Source organism: Suillus subaureus, assembly GCF_016647635.1.
Source record: "Suillus subaureus strain MN1 chromosome Unknown BJ212scaffold_6, whole genome shotgun sequence".
Lineage (NCBI taxonomy): Eukaryota > Fungi > Basidiomycota > Agaricomycetes > Boletales > Suillaceae > Suillus > Suillus subaureus.
Window position 1 is genome coordinate 818,010 of NW_024538562.1, and position 20,166 is coordinate 838,175.

The window sequence follows — 20,166 nt, forward strand, 5'->3', positions numbered from 1 at the left end:
AGACATCAGCCCTAGAATCGTCCTGGTACAAGTAGGGATCTACCAAGTACATTGATCAATAAATAATTATCGGCGGAAATGCCACGGTATACTGGACGAACAGCACGAGCAGAGATTGCAATTTGGATCAACCTCAAGCTTTACCATCAAAAACTTTCAACTCGTCTCTATATCCGTCAAGGAGATTTCACTCCTTTCGCACATTCCGCGGAAAATCCCACCCTCCCTCTTGAAAAGATTGGATGGAGTGTCAAATTCCTTCGATAGAAGTGAGTACCAGCTGTTGAAAGACGCTCACAACAACCTACTGCAACAATGCCAGCGTCGAGGACCAGAATGCGGTCGTACGAAATGATAGTTCGAAGCCGGTCTGAAGTACCATCACATTGCAATATTGCAAAGAGCCAAACGATAAAACGCACGAGCAATGCAAAGCAGCGTACGGTCCTTGAAATATGTCTGAATAGTATGCTGGATCTTACTATCGGTGTCGAGATCGACAGAAGCTCTAAAAACAAGCATGTCAACATCACCGTCCAGGGGGAAAGCATACTACTAACGTCGCCTCATCAAGCACGACGACTTTGCAATCTTTCACCAGCGCACGAGCTAGACAGAGTAGAGATCTTTCTCCAACACTAAGGTTTGCCCCCTCTATTTCAATCGTCTTGTCAAGGTCGTGGCGTTTGGTATAAGAATGCTCTCTCAAGATGTCATCGCTGTGAGATGAGGGATTCGAGGTGGCGCTAGAATCAACAAGACAAGATCGATGTAGCACATCCCATAGGTCCACATCACTGTGTTGAGAGAATGGATCCAGGTTGGATCGGATGGTCCCTGGTGCTCCTTTAGCACTTCAAACAAGAGCATGTAAATGAACGACACGAACCACTGAAGAGAAGAGGCTATCGAGTTAGTACATCAGCTTTGTTTTAGTTAACACAAGGAAACTTTACAAACATCTTGCGGAATGAAGGAAATCCTGGAGCGGAGGTCTTCAAGACCAATCGTAGATATATCGATGCTAGAAAGGGTAAAAACCAATCTTCGTCATGAGTGATGACCAACGTACTCATCGATAGTAATTGAACCACCAGACAACTCGACGATTCGAAACAACGCAAGCATCAAGGAAGATTTACCGGCACCAGTCCTATCCAACGGAATGCCACATCAACACACATATGCAGATCCAATGAACCACTGCAGCTGACCTTCCGACGACACCTATCTTCTCACCTCCTGCGACTTTGACCGAGATGCCCTTCAATACATCAGGAAGGCCTGGTCTATATGCCATCTTAACATTGTTAAATTCGATGGCGCCATGTTTAGGCCATTGAGCCGGGGGTTTGCATGCTTCGATCTCATGTGGTGCCTCCTGGGGGATTGTGGTGCCATCGAAATATTCCACCACTGCAAGATATAAAGGAGTGTAGAGGTGTTATCAAATTCGCGACATCGCGACACACAGCGTTCCACTGCATTCATGTAATTCTGAGGCAAACAACGATTGAGTAGCCAATAAAGCGAGATAAGGACAGGCATACGTCGACGTCCGCAGTCCGTTTGATCATGACACTGCACGATACTGACAGCACGACTTTGATATGGAAAGGGTAACATCGTAAGCTGTGATGGAAATATGGGAAGACTTACGGGTATACGTTAGTACCAACCCTATCTGGGCTGGCGTTGATCCCGGAGACGTCGACCACCGCAAGAAGAGCAACCTATCAAGATATTAGTGTAAGGTGGGCCAGACATCCTTCCCGTTAAAAACTCACTTACAAAGAAGACTAACATGCATCCTATGAACTCCAATCTTAGGCCAAGCCAGCTGTGGAAAGGCGATGAGCCGACGACCGCTATCATATATGTAGAAGATTACTCACCATTGGTTTGTGATTACGAGGTATAAAGCTCCGTCCTCCAGATCAACGTAATATCTGTTGGCGGCAACGAACCGGCTCATTTCTCCGTAGCTTCGGATGGTGGGAAGTCCAGTCAAGGTCTCAGAAAAATGAACATACAAAAGAGAGCGAAGCATGGAGTCTTATGGACGAAATCAGTGGCTGCCTAGGTCAGAAACACGATAACGGACCCAAGCGCTTGACCTCACGGGCACTAGCTTGATAGAAGGCAGCGAAGTAGCCGTAACCGATGGCAATGAAGAAGACAGCGATAACTGGACAAGCGTGAGTCACGTCCAAGCGAATGGTATCTATGTACTGACTGAAGTACAGTTCAAGGATAACAACAATAATCATAGAGCCCATAACAGTGGACAACGAAAGGAAAGCTGGATGTCCACAATTAGTCGCCATAAGCGAAGTGTGCGGCTCGCATACACATTCTTATCGTCTCTAGATAGTGCATGAGTCGCAATTTACCACAGAACGACAGATGACTCACTTGGTAACTGATTATCAATACCTGAGCGAAAATTTTCAGTGAAGCGGGGTAGCACAAATTAACAGGATACTGACTGTCGATGTCTTTGCCAAAAATGCTCAGGATTCGGCCCATAGGCTAGAGGAAAATGGTCGACATTTGTTGTTACGTTGTTATGCATGACCACTCACCGTAGTGTCGGAAAAGGACATGGGTGCGTACAAGACATTGCGTACGGACTTCTGGTACATGTTTCGAGACACATAAGAGGCAACGAAATCCATTCCAGCACCACTTAGGAAGTTGCGTCAACTCAACATGCCGCCATATGTGAGAGAAGCCGATTTACAACAAGAATGTAAAGACCGCTTGACAAACCCCGAGGCAGCCATACAGCGTCTGATAGAACGAGTTTGGTCGGTCGAATTTGCTGCGCAATAATCTCAAAAAGGAGCTGACAAGTCGATGAAAAGAAACCGACTTGCTCTCCCACCAAACTAGTGTATACGAGTTCAAGACCTGGCTTCCTTGCATCATGACCATGAAGAAAAGTACCACAGGTACTGTGATAGGACCGCGTCCTGCAATCAAGTACGTCAAGTACACTGCGAAATTGTCAACTCATGATATCACTGGCACATAAACTTGAGCACACCTCTCCATGACACAGAGCCGGTCGACCGCTTCTCTTGGGCCATCAAGCGACCTTCAGGTCTACCGCTGCCAGCAGCCTTTTCTCTGGCTCTTTCTGACTTCAACTTCGCGAGCTCGATAGTGACGCCTGTCTGCGGAGTGACTTCCTCTCTTCGGTCGTTATCTTTACCCTCAGACGCACGACCACCGAACTCGAGGTTCAAACGCGCAAAGTCCCCGCCGAGGGAGATTAGTTCATAGGTTCCGCTCTCTGTGATGACGCCATTGTTCAGAGCATAGATGTGATCTACTTGAGAGAGGAAGTGTATCGCATGTGTGACCAGAATGACGGTGACACCACAATTTCGCAGGGCTCCCACGATGGCATCTTGGAACAAGGACTTTCCGACACGTGCATCCACTGAGGCCAGTTATCACCATAAGAAGCACAAGAGAAACTATATAACTTACCCGCCGAAAGCGGGTCATCGAATATGACGATATCAGGGTCAAAGTACAGAGCACGAGCGACGTTGACCTGATTGAAAGATCAGATCGAGTCTTGAGGCAAAGATGTGTCACAAACTCACTCTCTGCTTTTGGCCACCGCTGAGATTGATCCCCCTTTCTCCGATCTGAAATAGAGTGTTAGCAGTGTTATCAAGTTGAATTCGCCCACCATGCCTCGGTCGTATCCCCGTCTGGAAGCAGCTGGAGATCAGGAAGTAGACAAGTGGTCTCGACAATGCGCCAATATCTACTTTCCTCGAATGGTTGGCCGAAAGTGATGTTATTGCGCTGGGGTGAAACGTGAGATGTACTCCCTCTTTGAAGGCGATGCCATACTCACCAAGGTTGCATTCTGGACCCATGTGGTCTGCGGACAATGGCCAATGCGACCGCCAAATGAAACATACCCGGAGACCTTCCTCATCTCCCCAATCAATCCCTGCAACAAACTGGACTATTCGCAGGGTCAGTGGCCGCTTCAAATATTCGCCTGGTGAGATTACCTTGCCACTTCCGACAGACCCGACAATGGCGACCAGCTGACCTCGCGGAATTGTCATGGTCACATTCTTGACCCTAAAGAGTGCGTCCTTTCCATGAGTGGGCTGTTCCTTCAACTTGTCATCTTTCGTGCTCTTGTCCTTACCCTCGCCCTTCTCCCAGCTGAAAACTTTACTAGATTCTTTCTCGAAAGACTCCCATTCAAACGTCGCATCCTTCACCACAAGCGCAGGTTCTTGGTCCGTGTTGATCACGAGAGCACCTTCTAGAATAAGCTCTGCACGGAAAACATGCGTGAGCCGCTGGATCGCGCTAAATGCATCAAGGATCGCAGACAGAGCTTGTGGCAATAACATCATTGGTTGCCGGAGAATCTGTTTATCGTTTAGAACAGCTATGTATGCCGCTGGACAGCATCTCACCTGGAACAGACTCAGCGGTGCGAAAATGGCAGCAACGTTGAAGTCGTGCATTGTGAAGCTGTATGTGACGAAGGCTAGCGTACCAGTAAGGGCTGGGAGCAAAAGTGAGACCGCCAGGCTGGAGCAGATTAAGAATCAATAACACATCGTCACGTCATATAGATCCAAACGCACTTCATCGATGCTGCATGAATGATCCATTGGATGGCCTGCAATTCTTTCTTTCTTAGCTCGAAGATCCCTGAGTAGGGTTCGTGAGTGTGATGTTTAATGGTTCTTGTCATCGCTTCTTACTTTTCAGGAGAGGAACCTCATAGGAGAAGTACTTGACCACTCGTATACCCCCTGCGCACCTCTTCAGCATCCCCGAACATTCTACATTCTAGCTGCTCCAAGGCTACGTACCAAGTACCTCTAGTAGAACTTTGGCACGCTGGTCAGTCCACTTCATTGACCCCACGCGCATACGGTGTTGTAGCGTCATTAACCACCTTTGAAGTGGAAAGAAAAGAATGAATAGAGATAAACCAGCGAGCGCAGACGGTCCGAGCTAATTTGAAGTATGCTTAGAACAAATTAAATTTTTTGTGGGGAGCAACAAACTTCGGTTAACAGAATGATCAGACAAATTATGACCTGGATAGGCGCGGTCCAGGCTTGACGTTGTTGAGCCATTTCAAAATCCGGAAGTCAAGTGACGGATACTCACCCCCATGCTATTAGTAAGGGAGGAGCTACGATTAGTCGACGGTATGAGCATATGCTTAACATTGCAACTCACAAACCACTGAGCAGCGGCATCAATCTGCTCACGTCCGTGGAAATATGGTTGACCAGTGTGGCGTTGCTGAGTTTGACACGTGCTTTGCCTGTGAGGTTCACCCCACGCTCATAAATACACGTTATAAGTGCGGCTCTGGTCAATATGCCTGTTGCCATTGAACGCCAGTAGAACTTGAGGTGCTTTAGTTTGATTTGGTTCACCTTCAACTCATAACTTTTTACACACCTGGTACGTGCAGATGCTTTGGGTCAAGCTAAGCACAAAGAGCCCAAAAGCCATGACGATACCGCGACCGATATTGGGGGCAGGTTCTCCGGCAGCAATTGCTGCGGAACGCTCCTCTGCAAAGACAATGTTTTGCTGCAGGGGACAAATTTGTCAGAAGTCACCACAACCAAGACAGATTGGTATTACCCAAACGACAAGAGAACTCATGAGCTGCGTGGTATCACCGAAGAGCTAAATGGTGTTTCAAATTGTTATGACAGCGACCATTATGAGGAAGCCTCGTGCCTTGATCACGCCTCCGATCCAGAATAAATTACCGAAGACATCGTTCAAAACCCATGTAAGGCTAGCCTCTTTCCGTCCTTCATGTTCTTGCCAATATTTGCGAAATGCCGCACGTCGCTCGGCCCAAGTTGCGTCTTGTATCTGTTTTTTGGTGTAAATTGCCCGCAAGGCCCAACTGGTACGCTTCAACACAGACGACTTGAGCTCTCCCCTCTCAAGACGTGCGTTCCAATCGGCTGCTGCGGCGACGCGCCGCTGCCATGCAGCTTCGAGTTTAGCGGCAAGGACGGCTGACTCTCGGGATGGATCTATTTTATATAGATCAGGCGCTTGTAGTGTGCGTTGATACCCTAGAACCTGGATGTATGCGTTAGAACAGTATACTTTTGGATAGAAGATCAACAACCGACTATTAAACTGGTAATCCAGGTGTAAGTGAACTGAGAGAAAATCGAAGCATCGGCCAAAGGCGTCAGCTGCACCATGTTATTTATAAGAAGGGTCTTTTAAGGAATTAGCATGGGGTGTTTGCGCACCGCTGCGTCCTCCATAGACGGGGGAACTGGAGGTGGTAGGTCCTTAGGTAACCTGCCCACGGCTCGATGAGGGAAGACATTACTTGCAAAAGTAGTTCACTCACCACAACTGCCACCATTTCTGACGAAACTTGGCATACTCATTACCAGTATCGAGCTGATGGGTTGGAAGCTGATGATAGGATATGCTATCCTCCCTGGACTCTTCGACGATTGAGACCTTGTTGTCCTGCACAAACTCTTCTTCAAATTTTTCGTCTTGCACGGTTTCTTCTGAGCGTTTGGAGGCCATACGGAAAGTCAGCGACAGCTCTGGGACAGATGAATGACAGCTAGTTAGGAGAGAGGTGGCTGCAAAATTACACCTGTAGCCTAGTGCCAACAGCACAGTAGTATGGTTGTCGATCACACCGTACATTCGTGACGTCGCATCGGGGCCTTTCGGTGGGTTCTTCGAGATAAAGTTTCACCACATCCAATGCTCATCATGATGCCCCTGCTTCCTAGTGACGATATTGATGATATCTGCATCGTCACAATAGGCTGTGAATCAATGTGCTCGCTCATGCCCCAGAAAAAGTTATGGCATTTACGCACGGGATACCGGTCTGCCACGTTCTGGTCACCACCATGAGATTATATATCATGCCCAACAGGATCGCAGAGGTGGGGCCGAAGGCCAATCCCCTACATCCAGTCTTGGAGGTCAAGCACCGTCCTCTCTCCCAGTGAAAGGGAAGTTCAAACTGCTGAACAAAAGGTTGAGTCTGGTTGGGTGGGTGTGAAGCCAAAAGTGATTGTGTTATGAATGCCATTGATTTATGGATCATCGCCCGTTCTAAGTCCCGAGGCAGAGTTGAAATGAATACTACCAGTCTACCACTAACTGGAAGAACTTGATCGGCCACTCGGATCCCGATAGGACGGGCCAGCATCCTGGTTGTGACCTGTACGTGGCGTCGCACTGTTGACCTCTATAGACCAGAGTTTTGCAGGTCACCCATAAATTACCCAGAATCCAACTAGACTAGGGTTCCGGGAATTAGGGTATGGCGTCCGGTTGACAGGCAAATTAGCATGGCCCTTGCAGAGGGCCAAATTTACAGGTGTGAATGACATGTCATTCTAGACCCTCATACTTACCTGACAAAATCCCTTACAGTATGCGTTTCCAATTTCATTGGACAGCAACGTACAGAAATCTTGAGTTATATACAACATATATCGATAAGATAGCAGCGCGATACATGAGGATGCTTGCGATAACATGATTCGTAGAAAATGGCGGGGAGATAATCATAAGATTCACAACACTCGAGTTGAAGCTTTGCAGTTATTTGTTCCAAATTTTAGTTTCGCGGCCAACCCCTTAGAATATTATTGTGAGTTTTGCCAGGGACATGTACGAGATGGCCAATTGATCGCCCCCAGTCTCTCGAATACGAAAATATGGTGTTGAACTGACATGTATGATGCACGTATAGGTGTCTCGAACTCACCACATTTTATTTGTGCATAGCTGTGTTTATGGAAATCCTACTGAACGTCACCATTGCATGTATTGGAGGGATGAGATAGGAAATATTCGTAAAGAACGAGAAAATGGGCCAGATAGATTAATGATGACCATCAGTATACTCAGGAGAGGTACAACACATAAAGAGCCAGAAGCAAGTCCAGCATACAGGGCATTTTATCGTAGCAACGAGGGCAGGTGCAGTGGACAACACGGAGACGGCAGCCTGTGGTTGTGAAAATGACTGGGCCTGAGTGGTGCCGCTGAATGACTGTGCTAAGTTGCTATTGGGAGGGCGCGAGCTGCCTGCAGCGTTCGTGGATTTCAACGGAATGATTGGCTGCCGTTTTTCTCGTGCTGGTGCATTCCTCTAGTACATGATATGAGATTGGGTTCAAATATTCGAGAGGGAGGGCAGGAACATACGCGCTTGCCCTTGGCGTACGGGACGTCCACTATTGATGAGCGACGCTCGCGCAGTTTGAGCTGTGCGCCGCTCTATCTCTCAGAAAACAAGTTTCGAGCCCAGTGAAGAATGAAGGCCGGAATGGCGTGTTGTAGGCGCGGAGTCGTGCAGAAAACTGAGAGTATAATGTTTGTAGAATAGCACTACTAGGCGAGAGGTTAATAACGTATGTGAGCACGGTGTGGTGAGTCGTCGAAAAAACCTTGGGGTATCCGATTGGAGACCCTGATCGGCTGGACCGGACGTCACGTAGCATCAGCCTACATTTATAAGAGTGTCACGTACAGGGAGTACTGACAGTGACTTGCCGCCCTGGAAGAGCGCGTTCAGGCATTACAGTGAGAATGAAAGCATGTGAACTCACATTTACATCTAACAGGAGATCCTGAAGGCCAGCTTCTCTAACTATGGCAGAAACATCCCATGTGTATGCGTTTCCGTCATCGCAACCAGTGGCTAGCAGCTTTCCATCTGCTGGAAACGACGCGCAGCCCACTGGAAATATATGGTGGAGCGAATTGATGGGCTGGTTGTTGTCGAGGTTCCATAACGTTGTGGAGTCCAAGGATGTGCTTGCAAGAATGCGGTCATTTGGAGATGTTGCAACGGCCAAGACTTGGCTGGTGTGCCCACCCAGCAGCACTGCGATTTGTTTCCAGGTTTTGGTATTCCATGTTGTAATCACGTAATCATGTGACCCGGAGACAAGCGTTTTTCCATCCTTGGTCCAAGTCAGGCAAGACGCAAAACTTGGGTGTCTTTCGAGAGTGGCGACAAGCTCGCCTGTATTCGTATCCTAGATTTTGACTGGGTACTCGTGTGGTCCGGGATCCGGAGTCGAGTGGTAGGATCCAGCTGTTGCGAACATGGTCGCGTCTGGCAAGTAGACGACTGCTAACGCCTTTGTGCACCTTGTCTCAATCGGACTAAGAATTATTTCTCCTTTCTCCACGTCCCACTGCCGTGCGGTCCCATCGGAGGATTCGCCGCTTAACACTCGCCGACCATCTCGACTCCAACAGACAGATCTCACCGACTCTGTATGTTCCATCCATTTTGCAATGACTTTGCCTGTGTCGATGTCCCACAACCTCAGTGCACTGTCTTTACTCCCGCTAACCACTTTCTTCCCGTCCGGAGACAACGCTATGGCCTGCACTTCAACGTCCCCGTCCCGCCAGTCCTTTCCTATCTGTTTCCCATTCTTCAGGTTCCATACCCGCAGCGAGCCGTCATCTGAACAAGTCATCATCCGCTGTCCGTCTGGTAGATGTATGGCGCCCTCAACCCATGTGGTGTGTCCTTCGAATTTCTGGCGGGGCTTTATCTTCAATGTCTCCTGCATCTCCATGGTGGGTGAAGGCATTTTGACTGCCGAGTACAGTCTCAGCTTTCATCCAACAAAGTCCACAATCATTACTCACGGCGGTATGTTTCTCAGCAGGTTTCCACGTGGTTACCACCAAAATGCAAAGGGCGTTTAGGTCAAGAGTGCACTGGAAGTTTGAGCTGGTATGTTGTACATGTGTCATCACCACAGCTTCTAATACAGGGTGTGCAGCTGAAGCGCACGAGCCTCCTTCTGACATGACTTGCATTTCATTAGTTACAACCTTGATCTATATTTGTACTACCCGCCCAATGATATCATATGCTAACTTGAGCGTCGCTACCCCTGTTAACCCGTAACCAATAAATTGTACATCTGCCTTTCTCCACCCAACTACTCCTCGACCGTACTTGTCATCTCGTCAACGCTCGATACTCATCTGGCGCGTAACCTATATTTATTATCAATATTTAGCCGTGTCTCTCACTAGAAGGAAAACCACCCACGACTTTCTCAATCACAAATGCCAGCCAGCGTTCAGAAACCTCGGCACAAAATCACCACGCGTAAATCGGCATAGCTTTGGTGAATCGCAATAGCCATCCGGAGCAGCGAAAGCAGTCGAGGGATGTCTGCCCTGATAAGGCGTCATGGCTCTCAAATCCAAATTGCCGGGGCTGATGTCTTGTAGAGGCCTGGAGACAACGACACCCTCGGTTGGATGATGCGTTCTCCAGGAGCTGCTGATAGCGTTGCACTTCGCGTGATCAGTGATTCAAAGCCAATCTACAAATGTGTCATTTCCGTGTGAACATGGCGCTCCTTCGTTGGACCGATGCAGCAATGTCGCAGATTGCAACCAGAGTCTGATAGACTTCATACGCAGTGGCACTCGAGATACTTGGCAGTTATGGATCAAGGAGTGGATGGCGTGGGTGGGGCACGGAACACGGGACACGAACAAGATATAGTTAAAGGGATAGGCGGCGGGCGCTAAAAGCTGCCAATAGATATACTTGTGTTTCACATAGACTTCGAGACCGTAAGAACTAGATCGTGAAGCTTTGAAGAACCGTCGGCCGAGTTGTCGCCGTGGCTTCGTCTAACGCGAAAACCGTGGGGTTGACAGTGGTGGTTGGGCTGGAACCGAGCGTTAGCTGGCAGGCGGGCTGTTCAATGACCGTGTCATGTGTCGAGATAGATAGCTGGACATCATATTCAACTATCAACGTTTCAACTTTGATAATCGAAACATGATGTAAACGTTAAGCTGCAAATAGCGGGAATATATGGAGTGACCCCGAAGTGAGTAAGGAAATTGTAGGTTCGAGCGAGCGGAATGTACAGCCTGGTCGGCGGTAGGAAAGACAAAGCAACTACAAAGACAAAGCTCCCGCAGTGCCGGTTCCTTCCGAGGACTCAAACCCAGCAATACCCAGGTGTCGACTCGGATCACCATGATACCGTGCTTGAGCTTGATTGCGCTCAAAAGATCGTTATCTTCCACACTTCTAGTGATTTTATCACTTGGCAAGAACATCGATGGGAGGTTGTACTTTGAACGAAATTCACAATATTTTGTTTACAAGAAAGGGACGTGGACGTCCGGTACTAGTGCCACAGCCTAGTCACTAGTAAGTGCACAAAGCAAAGGGTTGATAAGTACGTTCTGAATTTTCGCGTTTGACACTCACCCACAGTATATAAGATCCAACCTCGCTGGACCATCCCTCGTAGCGTGCGAGTACTTCGATCATCTATCTCTCCCAGCAAGCCTCACGAAGGCGCACATTCGACGCTGGAGTTCGCGGTGAATCATAGTGTTCACTCCCATCAAGGACTGACTTACTTCTGGATCCCATCACCTTGTCCTCTTCCCCTTCCCAATCTTGATCCCGCATGTCAAATGACCCGGCGCCTGATTCTGGATTTGACGAATAAATCCAGTCTCTTCTCATCAAGGCGAGTTTATCTTTCTGTATAATTCAGTTAGCTACTCATTCCATTTGTAGGAGACATTAGCTCACCTCCATCTTGAGGATACCCGGGCACTTGCCCCGGTGCTTGACCCACAATCCAGGATAGTACCTGGAGCGCTTATCAAGGCTAATGGCCTTCTGACATCCGCGACACCAGACAGATGTGGGTTGTACATCCTCGGTGTATTCGTCGTTCTCCAGGTCTCCTTTCCGCTTATCCTCCTTTTGTCTCTGCTTACTAGGTCCCACGATGACTTCGTTATCACGATTGCTGTTGTCAACATCCCAGCTCTCAGGCGTGAACTGTGGAGGGTTCGACGTGAGCTGTGATCTGTGGGTGTTGGAGGCGGAATATGAGGGGGTGAGCCCATGGAATTGCCCTGTACAGACGGGATAGTGGGCATCAACGAGGCAGTTGACTGTGAGCCAGTCGGTACCATTGCCATACACGAAAACGGCTGGACACCCGTGCCTGCCACAATGTATGGTATAGGTGCGGGCGGGCGTTTTGTGTCTGGTATTGTATTGACTGGCGACGCAGTCATTTTCTGTCGAGTCCGTGGTAGCTGGGGAACTGGTGGTTGATTTTTGCATTTTTTTGCTGGAAAAAAATGCCCTTGATATAGATGAAGAAGTTGTTGCAGTGGCACGAATTTTTATTTTCTTTTAAGGCCTGCCTCGGAATTGCATTGTTCACCGTGGTATTTTTTTTTTGATTCCGACTTCTATCTGTTGGGACAACGTACCATACACCAGACAATACTAACTAGTTTAAGGGGTGCCTGTGCGACACCTGGACTCGTGAATGCCCCGGCATGAGGGTATTCCCTGCTGGTCCGCTGTTCCCGCTAGCTGGAGGGGCGCAGTCCATCGAAGATGGAGATGGGCGACTGTAATTTTTAGCATCAAGTGTAGGTGTCTACACCATAAGGTACACACTGGCATCCTATTCCAAGGCAGGCAGTCACTGTCATGATGGTCATTCACAATGGTTGAAATTAGCCCTGGTTGCAAAAGGAGTCTCGCTCCCAACTTTGCTGATGATGAAGGACAACTTCCAGTCATGGTCGAACGGGTATACAACTAGTCTAACAATAAATATTTGCGCCCCAATTAACTCTATGCTAGGTATTAACTATCGCTGAAGCTCAATCGTTTTAGACAAGTGATTTTGAAGTGACGACGAACTCAAGAATATTGCTTACACTGATAGTGCTGGTGAGTTTCTTGTTGCTAGTGATTGAATGCACTCTTGCGATCCTCATTTTGTTTCCACGAGTCGCTATCACTTGATGGTTTACTGGTTGTTGATCAGCAATGGCTCGTGGCTTTCGTCTTGATTTTCCGGCTCGTTGCTGACTCTCACCATGGTACTGTTGACTGTTGGTAATTCAACATGTCTAGGGGGGATTGCGCTTGATATGTATCGTTTGAAAATAATTGGATCATATCACCGTGAATTTCCAGCTCATCGTGCCCTTGAGCCCACTAATCAGATCGGCATTCGCTTTCCACAATCATGGCTGTGAGGAGCGTTTCGGCCTGGAAGTCGGGTTCTTCCTGTCCCAATGTGGCTGCTAGAGATGTGGTTTTTGTGCGCTGGATCCTTCCGCCAAGGATAATGAATGTAGCATGAAGTGTTTTATGGGTATGTTACTGTATGTATGCATATGTTTGAATCCGTATCAATGTCATCACGCCGTGACATCTATAACCGTTGGAGACCTCCTGTACCGTCGCACCCACACGTCTTGTAGAGGGAGACTGATTATCCAGAGTAAATGAATGGGCCACACTGCACGCTGCAGCAAGGTAGCCTGGCGTCTGTGGACCCAGTTCTGTCTCTGAAGCATGACAACGATGTAAACCGTGAAAACCGTGAGCAAAACGGTGGCTATCACATAATGACCAAGTGTTTGTTTCCCATTGTTAATCTCTTGAACGTTCATCGTGAAGATAGACTGAGGACATGTGCAGTCAGAAAATATCTGTACACGAGACCTCTAAGCTTACCGCAATAAAAGTTGCTGGTAGGAAGACCATAGTAAGGTATGAGAATCTCTGCATCCGCCTACTGTCCTCAGTATTAACGATCGCAAACACGAGGTCCATCGCATTCTTCAGTCGATTGCTCAGCATCGTCCGTTGCCTTTCTAGACGATCGATTTCGCTGAGTAGATTATTGCACTCCTTCTTCATAAGTGCAAAAGAGTCCCTGCGCTCTTTGTTAGTAACTCCATGGGACTCCATGGCTGGATTGGGGGTCGTCTTAATAAATGTTACTGATATCTTGAAGCTATGCAAGAGCGATTGGTAGTACAAAAGACGTGCTTCAAGGACATGGAGGTCATGTGTAAGTGAGATGTTGTCCAGATGCAGTACTTGTAATTCCTGGACGTGCTTGAGTAATATCACTTCCACGCTGCACGAGAGCTACATACCAGGTCGATAACATGGCGGTATAGCAAATCAAGGGACTCATCCCATGCATATAGCGCATACCATAAAATTGCAAGAAAGAGGAATGTCGGGTCTTTGGACTGGCTGAATATTTTTTGCCAGTACACACTTTCCCCCACAAGCTGTATAAGCCGGCAGAGATGCTTCGCAGATGTTCGACGCCCTGCAGACTCGGGATGATAGGATATGATAGTGTTTTCTTTTACGTCGCGGACCATGTGGATTGCAAGTAGGTCAATGAAGAACATGCGGCCATCTAGGAGGGACATTTGAGGGGAATGCGATACTATAAGGACCTCAATACACATACCACCTGTTGAAAAAGGAGCCTGGATATCGATCGGGGTATCTGCTGGAGGTAAATCGGATGCTATGACAGGTGATGAGCCACCTACTGGTCGTGATGCCCCATTCAGGGTCAGTTGGTGATGAGGGGGGGCACGATGATTGCGATTTCTGTTGCGATCGCAAAAATGGTAAGGTAATAGTGATATCTATCACGCACATGAGCCATGCGACTCAAAACAGAAGGTTTAGACTTACGATCTCCTTCTCGATGACGAGGTGCTTCCTGGTATCGTGAGGGTATCCAATTAATGGAGGACGTGAAAAAGAATGGCTCGATATTGTATCTATGTACAAGGCTTTAGAGCAAGCAGAAGAGTAAAAGGTGTCACATACCTTGTCCCCAACATGCGCAAGACCGGTTGCGTCAAATCATCCACAAACAACGATCGCACTCGGATGTTTTCTGGTCCCTGCAAATCACAACTTGGTTAACAAGTATACCATAGTTCACATGAGACTCACCCCCTGCAACATTTCCCAAAACTCGTCCGGATCTTGAGTCGATACCACTGTAGTGTCACCCTTTCCTCCCACATCTGATTTGGTAAACTTCCCGTCTGGTTCACGCACATCCATCCAGCAAATAGTGCTATATTGATTCGTTGAACACTTTTCGAACATCTTGCTTCGCTTTACTTGATCTGTGGTCCAATTCCTGAACTGGTTCCGAGGGTAGCCCGGCCAGGATTGATCCGGGACATCCGAGTCACGGTCGGTCATATCATTCGTGTCAAGGTCAACGTCCAAGATCATCCATGGCCATGGTCCCGACGGTGCCGCATGTCGGTATCTGGGGAGAGCATAAAAATTTGTCGAAGCAAGGAAACAAAGAGGACATGAATGGAACTTACATGGGATCGGGCGCTACACGCGGCAAAGCTGCATCCATTAAGGCTATATCTTGAGGAGCATTCAAGTCTTTTGTACTGACCTTCATAATGCGACTAGAGGTGGAGTCAGTTCATGCCCGCAGTGAATGAATTCTGAATTTATATGATTGTGATATCATGTTAGCACATCGAGGTACTGCCAGTGATGCCAACGCCATGCTTCAATCCTTCCTGTGCGTTGTGCACGAGCATGAGCGGCAGCCGGCTACTGGTAAATTAAACCATTCCCACAAGAAACACTCCGAATTTAGAATCTTTTGCAAAAATGCTTGTGTCTAACCCATCCACTAGCCTAGAAGGGCCTCACTTATGAATGCCCCCTAAGATACATGAGGCATTTGAGTAGCAAGTAGGGACTTTCTGCGTCTCAGCGCAGCAAGCAGTGGCGGGAAGTGCATGGATGTGACTCTTCACGTATGCCATGCGCTTGAATTCGAACCTTGTTATTTTCAGCAACGGTTGTACTAGGATTCGAGCCACATTTCAACTGGTCCGCAGCATGCTGTATGTACGACATATTGCCACTGCCAACATGCCAAACGTCGAATGCAATCATCAGGACTTCTTGCACGAGAGTTCTCGCATATGGTACAGTGCCATAGTGTCGGTACGCGTATTACTATCCTTTGACAATTTGATCGGATATCCACGTTCACCACCTGGATGCAACAACTGCGCTGCCACCACAACTAGCGCCACGTTCCGAAGGGTACGGAATATGAATTGTATCTTCTCTTCTCCCCAGGGACCCACTCCTTGCCGGCACACAGGATTTCTCTTGTGGGCGTCTTTGCGATGCGAGGCAAATATGCAAATTATCCTGACCTTTCGACATCCATATCATGATGCTGATATTGTCTCGTAGCGTACCGCTAGCTTGCCCACAGTGGAAAAAGGCATAAGTTGGCGCAGCCACCACGTCCTCCTCGCCTGCTAGTCCGCGCTGGTGCATCAAGCAGCAGCATGCCACCAGCAGTGATATCCAATGTGATCGACGGAGCATCATGATAGTACCAGAAACAGGCCCCCGGGCCTTCCCCGTCGGACGTTGAACATGTTCTAGATATCGGCTGCTTTGCAGTTCTCACTAGGTGGCTCCCGTGTCTTTTACGCATTGGTCGAATTTCATCTGCTGCCAGCTCTAGACTTTCTGTCCTTTCCGAAATCTTACGTTAGAGTAGATATCAGTGCATGTACTGAATATTCGAAGACACATGCAATTCGATGTTGCTCCCAATAAACGACTACCATTGTACTATGATACGCAGCATTCAGATTGTAGAAAAAAGAAATATTGTCGGCAAGTTTCGAACTTGCACCATCTAGGAGGAACAGATTTCGAATCTGTTAACCACTTGGCTATGAGCCTTGCAGTTGACGTTCGAAGACCTCTCCATGAGTTTATGCCCTAGGTACTACCATAGAGAAAAACTATTGTCAGCAAGTTTCGGAATCCGTTGACCACTTGGCCATGAGTGGTATGGTTGATGTTCGAAGACTTTTTCATGGGCTCATGCCCAAGGTACGATCATAGAGAAAAAACCATCGGCGGCAGGTTTCAAACCTGCACGATATAGGAGTCAAATCCGTCAACCACTTGGTTAAGATTAGTTAAGATACATCGATGGGTTCAAGCTAGACATGCCAAGCCAGTGAGGTCTGCCTGACAATGTGGCCGGTTGTGCAGGCGAAAACAACAGCAGCTCGCCGTAGAGTCGTGAACCATACAAAGTGCGCGAACACGGAAAGAATGATGTTAGCGGTGGTCTTCGATGAGAATGCATGTAACAAAAGTGTCCTGTCGTCGCTTGATGATAGGCCGTACGGCCCGTATTGATGTCAGCTTATATGCATAATCTCGCGCGTATATGGGCCGGCCCATATGTAAAGCTGCGCGTCCGTGTGGTGGCCATACTTGCCCGTAACAACCTGTAGACGGAATTAATTTATAGTGGTCAGGACGAGTCGTGTAATTGAGTATACCGAAAGAGTAGTTGCCAGCCAATAATGCCGGCAGGAATGAAAGTTGCTTCTCCCTCAGGCTGAAATTATGGTATTACCGCAGCCATCAAGTCAATGATTTGCTGCATTCATGTGGTCGCCTATTAGTACAAGATCAATGCGAGAAGAAATTGATGGGACGAAAAATTGAATCAGCCACAACATGGCGAGACAGTACTCCTGAAACTGAAACAAGTACTGAAAGTATCACTGACTTGTATGCGGGACACCGGGTGCCTACAGCAAGGCTGACATGTGAATTCAGGGATAGTATCCTGTAGGAGATGCAACTCAGCGCCTACTCACCTTAGCGCGTGCAAGTGACCGCTCCCTCGTCAACGCTCCTGCTGACCGAGACACCGAAAAAGATTTGATGGCGGCCACCACTCACAATTACAAGGTAGCGTCCCAAGCGCCAAACGCCAACTCAAAAGGAAATACCTCATCTCGAATTGACGCTCAAGGGTCATGAGAAACCGGTGAACGAGATAGCTTTACATCCGTGGTACCTATCTCCTCATCACTGGCTCCCACGACAAGAGCCTTCGGGTCAGTGGGATCTGGACACGGGGAAACGAGTGGGCAGCGGAGAAGTTGAAATGTAGCTCGGAGCCTAGTATAGCCTCAATGTACACAGACGGTCAACAATAGCGCCGAGGTTCGAGGAAGCGCACGCACGTGAGTCACATTCAAATTCATCCATCACTGATGCACTTCGTACCATGGTACCAGACTCGCAGCAGCCTAAAAGAAATTCGTCAGATTTTCAGACAACATTTCAAAGGTCGTAGCACTGAAAGAGTTTCATTGCCTAACTCACTGAGATTATCATCAGAAAGAACGATTCCTTTCTAGTTGAAGGCCTGGCCAGGGAGAGGCTCACAGTGCGATACCAGATTGAAAATGTTCGAGCAGACTCGCAGTGCCATGCCAGTGATTTCCAAAACCTAGTTAGAATCGTGCGAAATATCGTTTGGACATATATCCAGTAGATGAACCATGTTCCCGCTGACTCCCCGATTTACTTAGGTCACGGTAATACTACAACTTGAATGGCCAGCAGGAAGTCCAAAAAACTGCGTATACCGCATTCTCAAGAGGATTGCGAACTGGTTGGGATTTTGGAACAACTGGCACCTAAAGAGCCCACGCATGGCAGAAAGATCGCCCTGGTATAATGCTGATCGGCGTCATCCCAATCTTTGCAAAATTACTTGGCTCATTGTATGTTCTAGATTCTCCATGGGGCTATGGGGTACGTTCCTACTATTTCTGCTCCTCCTGTCCTCTTATCTCACTCCAGGCATAAAGACTACTTGTTCCAAAAGCGTCTTGCACTACGTTTCCTGATTGACTCATTCAGATTTGATTTTCGGTCCATCAACTGTTCGTCTTGGCGTTAATCCCCACTCATATAGAGCAGCGGATGTCACGAAAGTGGGGGCCAACGGACACAAGGTGGACCTATGAAAGACGTCAAGGATCTCGTGACGGTCGTTTCTTACCTGCGCAATACGTATGGGTACGAGATTGATGTAGTGGTGGGCCATTCTCGTGGTTCTGTGGTTGGGATGTATTGGCTATGCACGTCCGAAGAAGGTCGACGTGTTCGTGCCATGGTCAACGTGTCAGGCCGTTACCGAATGCATGTGAGAGAAATAGCCTCCCGCGTGCTGCAAAATAACTGAATAACCGTGATTAGCGAGTTTACGGTTAGCTCAAGAGTTTCAAAGTCCAGACGGTCGGTCATCTGATCCTAATTTCTAGATGTTGCCGAGACCTACAAAGAACAGTAGGATGCCAAAGGTTACTACGAGCGGACCGTAACGGTCGCTCGACAAGCAATTGTGGAAAGGATTTATCCACACGATCTAGAGGAGATTTCTCAGTGGAATACTGCAATCGTTTGGGACAAATTTCCGAATCAAATCCATGTTCTGACATTACATGGTCTCGTCGATAAGGCAATTCCAGCGTGAGTGTTTACGAACTGATAGCGGATGACAGGGAGAAATTCTCATTGTGTCAGATATGACGCGGTCATTTACTCTCGGGCACTTGGTGCCAGGACGCCAGGAACCCACAACCTCCATTTAATAGAGAAGGCCGATCACAATTTTACGAATGTGAATCTCGATTCTGATCGTAGTCGCTACTGCTAACAATATATTTAGTGCCAAGACGAGGTTGTAGACTGCATCCTGGAGTGGTGTCATGCTCTGAACCAAGGACACTTGAAAACAGGCATATTAAAGACAGGCGTACATGGCAAACTGTGACTACAAGTACCTGGCCCTTTCGAAAACTAGTCAAATATACATGATTTTTCCTGGACACTGAGGGGTGGAAATGCATTCAGTGAGTCTCCCCCTGAGCTGCCCACGCCATTCGTCAGACCAGCTTGCGAACTTTCGTTGTGCCGCAGAGTTTCTGAGCGTCATAGGCTCTCATGTTCAACAGTCTCACCCGTTCGTTCATCCGTAATGAAGTATTTTAATCCCATTTTGTATGCTACGGAAAAACCAGAAAACATCATCAGCTGTGTCCTATCGACGACGCTGGCAGTCATTTGTCGATCGGGCAACATTCTCTTGTCTCTCTTGCAAGAGCTCTCGTGAATGGAACCAATGTCCTAATTCCTGCAGACGAGATTGCGGTTAATTATGATAAACATTCTGGTAGTGCATATATTCTCATGTATTCCTATGTAGCTTCCATGAATTACGAGACCGACAACTGAATGCCACACATTGGATACGACAAGATATGCGTGATGGATGCTTGGACATGTCTCATTGCATCCTATCCCACACTGATCATTCATTCAGGAATTCGATGTTCCTGTTGATCTCCTCGCCCACGCCCGATAGTATATTTTGCGGA

General features: G+C 47.8%; 4 protein-coding genes across 4 annotated transcripts; 1 reads left to right on the forward strand and 3 right to left on the reverse strand.

Annotated features, from left to right (window-relative positions):
• Nucleotides 1–156: 156 nt before the first annotated feature.
• Nucleotides 157–6,585, reverse strand: BJ212DRAFT_1445269 (ABC protein; the record flags this gene model as incomplete). Its single annotated transcript, XM_041338085.1, has 38 exons — nucleotides 157–258; nucleotides 309–370; nucleotides 423–508; nucleotides 561–837; nucleotides 890–905; nucleotides 961–1,024; nucleotides 1,073–1,153; nucleotides 1,215–1,416; nucleotides 1,473–1,497; nucleotides 1,551–1,591; nucleotides 1,660–1,689; nucleotides 1,788–1,840; nucleotides 1,896–2,055; nucleotides 2,105–2,188; nucleotides 2,237–2,302; nucleotides 2,352–2,366; nucleotides 2,416–2,436; nucleotides 2,490–2,532; nucleotides 2,586–2,688; nucleotides 2,744–2,824; nucleotides 2,876–2,999; nucleotides 3,050–3,448; nucleotides 3,499–3,565; nucleotides 3,618–3,662; nucleotides 3,712–3,825; nucleotides 3,878–3,991; nucleotides 4,041–4,518; nucleotides 4,635–4,701; nucleotides 4,755–4,805; nucleotides 4,866–5,010; nucleotides 5,064–5,116; nucleotides 5,238–5,265; nucleotides 5,295–5,414; nucleotides 5,470–5,604; nucleotides 5,737–6,114; nucleotides 6,168–6,233; nucleotides 6,294–6,345; nucleotides 6,398–6,585. 38 exons carry the CDS (start codon nucleotides 6,583–6,585, stop codon nucleotides 157–159), a joined length of 4,236 nt encoding a protein of 1,411 aa, XP_041196558.1.
• Nucleotides 6,586–10,654: 4,069 nt separating this feature from the next.
• On the reverse strand, nucleotides 10,655–12,178 carry BJ212DRAFT_1297129 (uncharacterized protein; the record flags this gene model as incomplete). The annotated part of the gene is made up of 5 exons (XM_041332548.1): nucleotides 10,655–10,810; nucleotides 11,041–11,160; nucleotides 11,300–11,352; nucleotides 11,455–11,581; nucleotides 11,633–12,178. The coding sequence occupies 5 exons, from the start codon at nucleotides 12,176–12,178 to the stop codon at nucleotides 10,655–10,657; spliced, it is 1,002 nt and encodes a 333-aa protein (XP_041196559.1).
• A 1,100-nt stretch (nucleotides 12,179–13,278) lies between these two features.
• Nucleotides 13,279–15,166, reverse strand: BJ212DRAFT_1265111 (cora-like Mg2+ transporter protein-domain-containing protein; the record flags this gene model as incomplete). The annotated part of the gene is made up of 7 exons (XM_041330462.1): nucleotides 13,279–13,545; nucleotides 13,598–13,975; nucleotides 14,026–14,330; nucleotides 14,422–14,538; nucleotides 14,588–14,676; nucleotides 14,726–14,815; nucleotides 14,865–15,166. Coding segments are annotated over 7 exons (1,548 nt in total), but the record flags the coding sequence as incomplete, so codon positions are not given.
• A 3,169-nt stretch (nucleotides 15,167–18,335) lies between these two features.
• BJ212DRAFT_1445270 (ectomycorrhiza-regulated esterase) lies at nucleotides 18,336–19,562 on the forward strand (the record flags this gene model as incomplete). The annotated part of the gene is made up of 7 exons (XM_041338086.1): nucleotides 18,336–18,455; nucleotides 18,519–18,538; nucleotides 18,587–18,658; nucleotides 18,707–18,932; nucleotides 19,080–19,258; nucleotides 19,313–19,409; nucleotides 19,458–19,562. 7 exons carry the CDS (start codon nucleotides 18,336–18,338, stop codon nucleotides 19,560–19,562), a joined length of 819 nt encoding a protein of 272 aa, XP_041196561.1.
• Nucleotides 19,563–20,166: the final 604 nt, after the last annotated feature.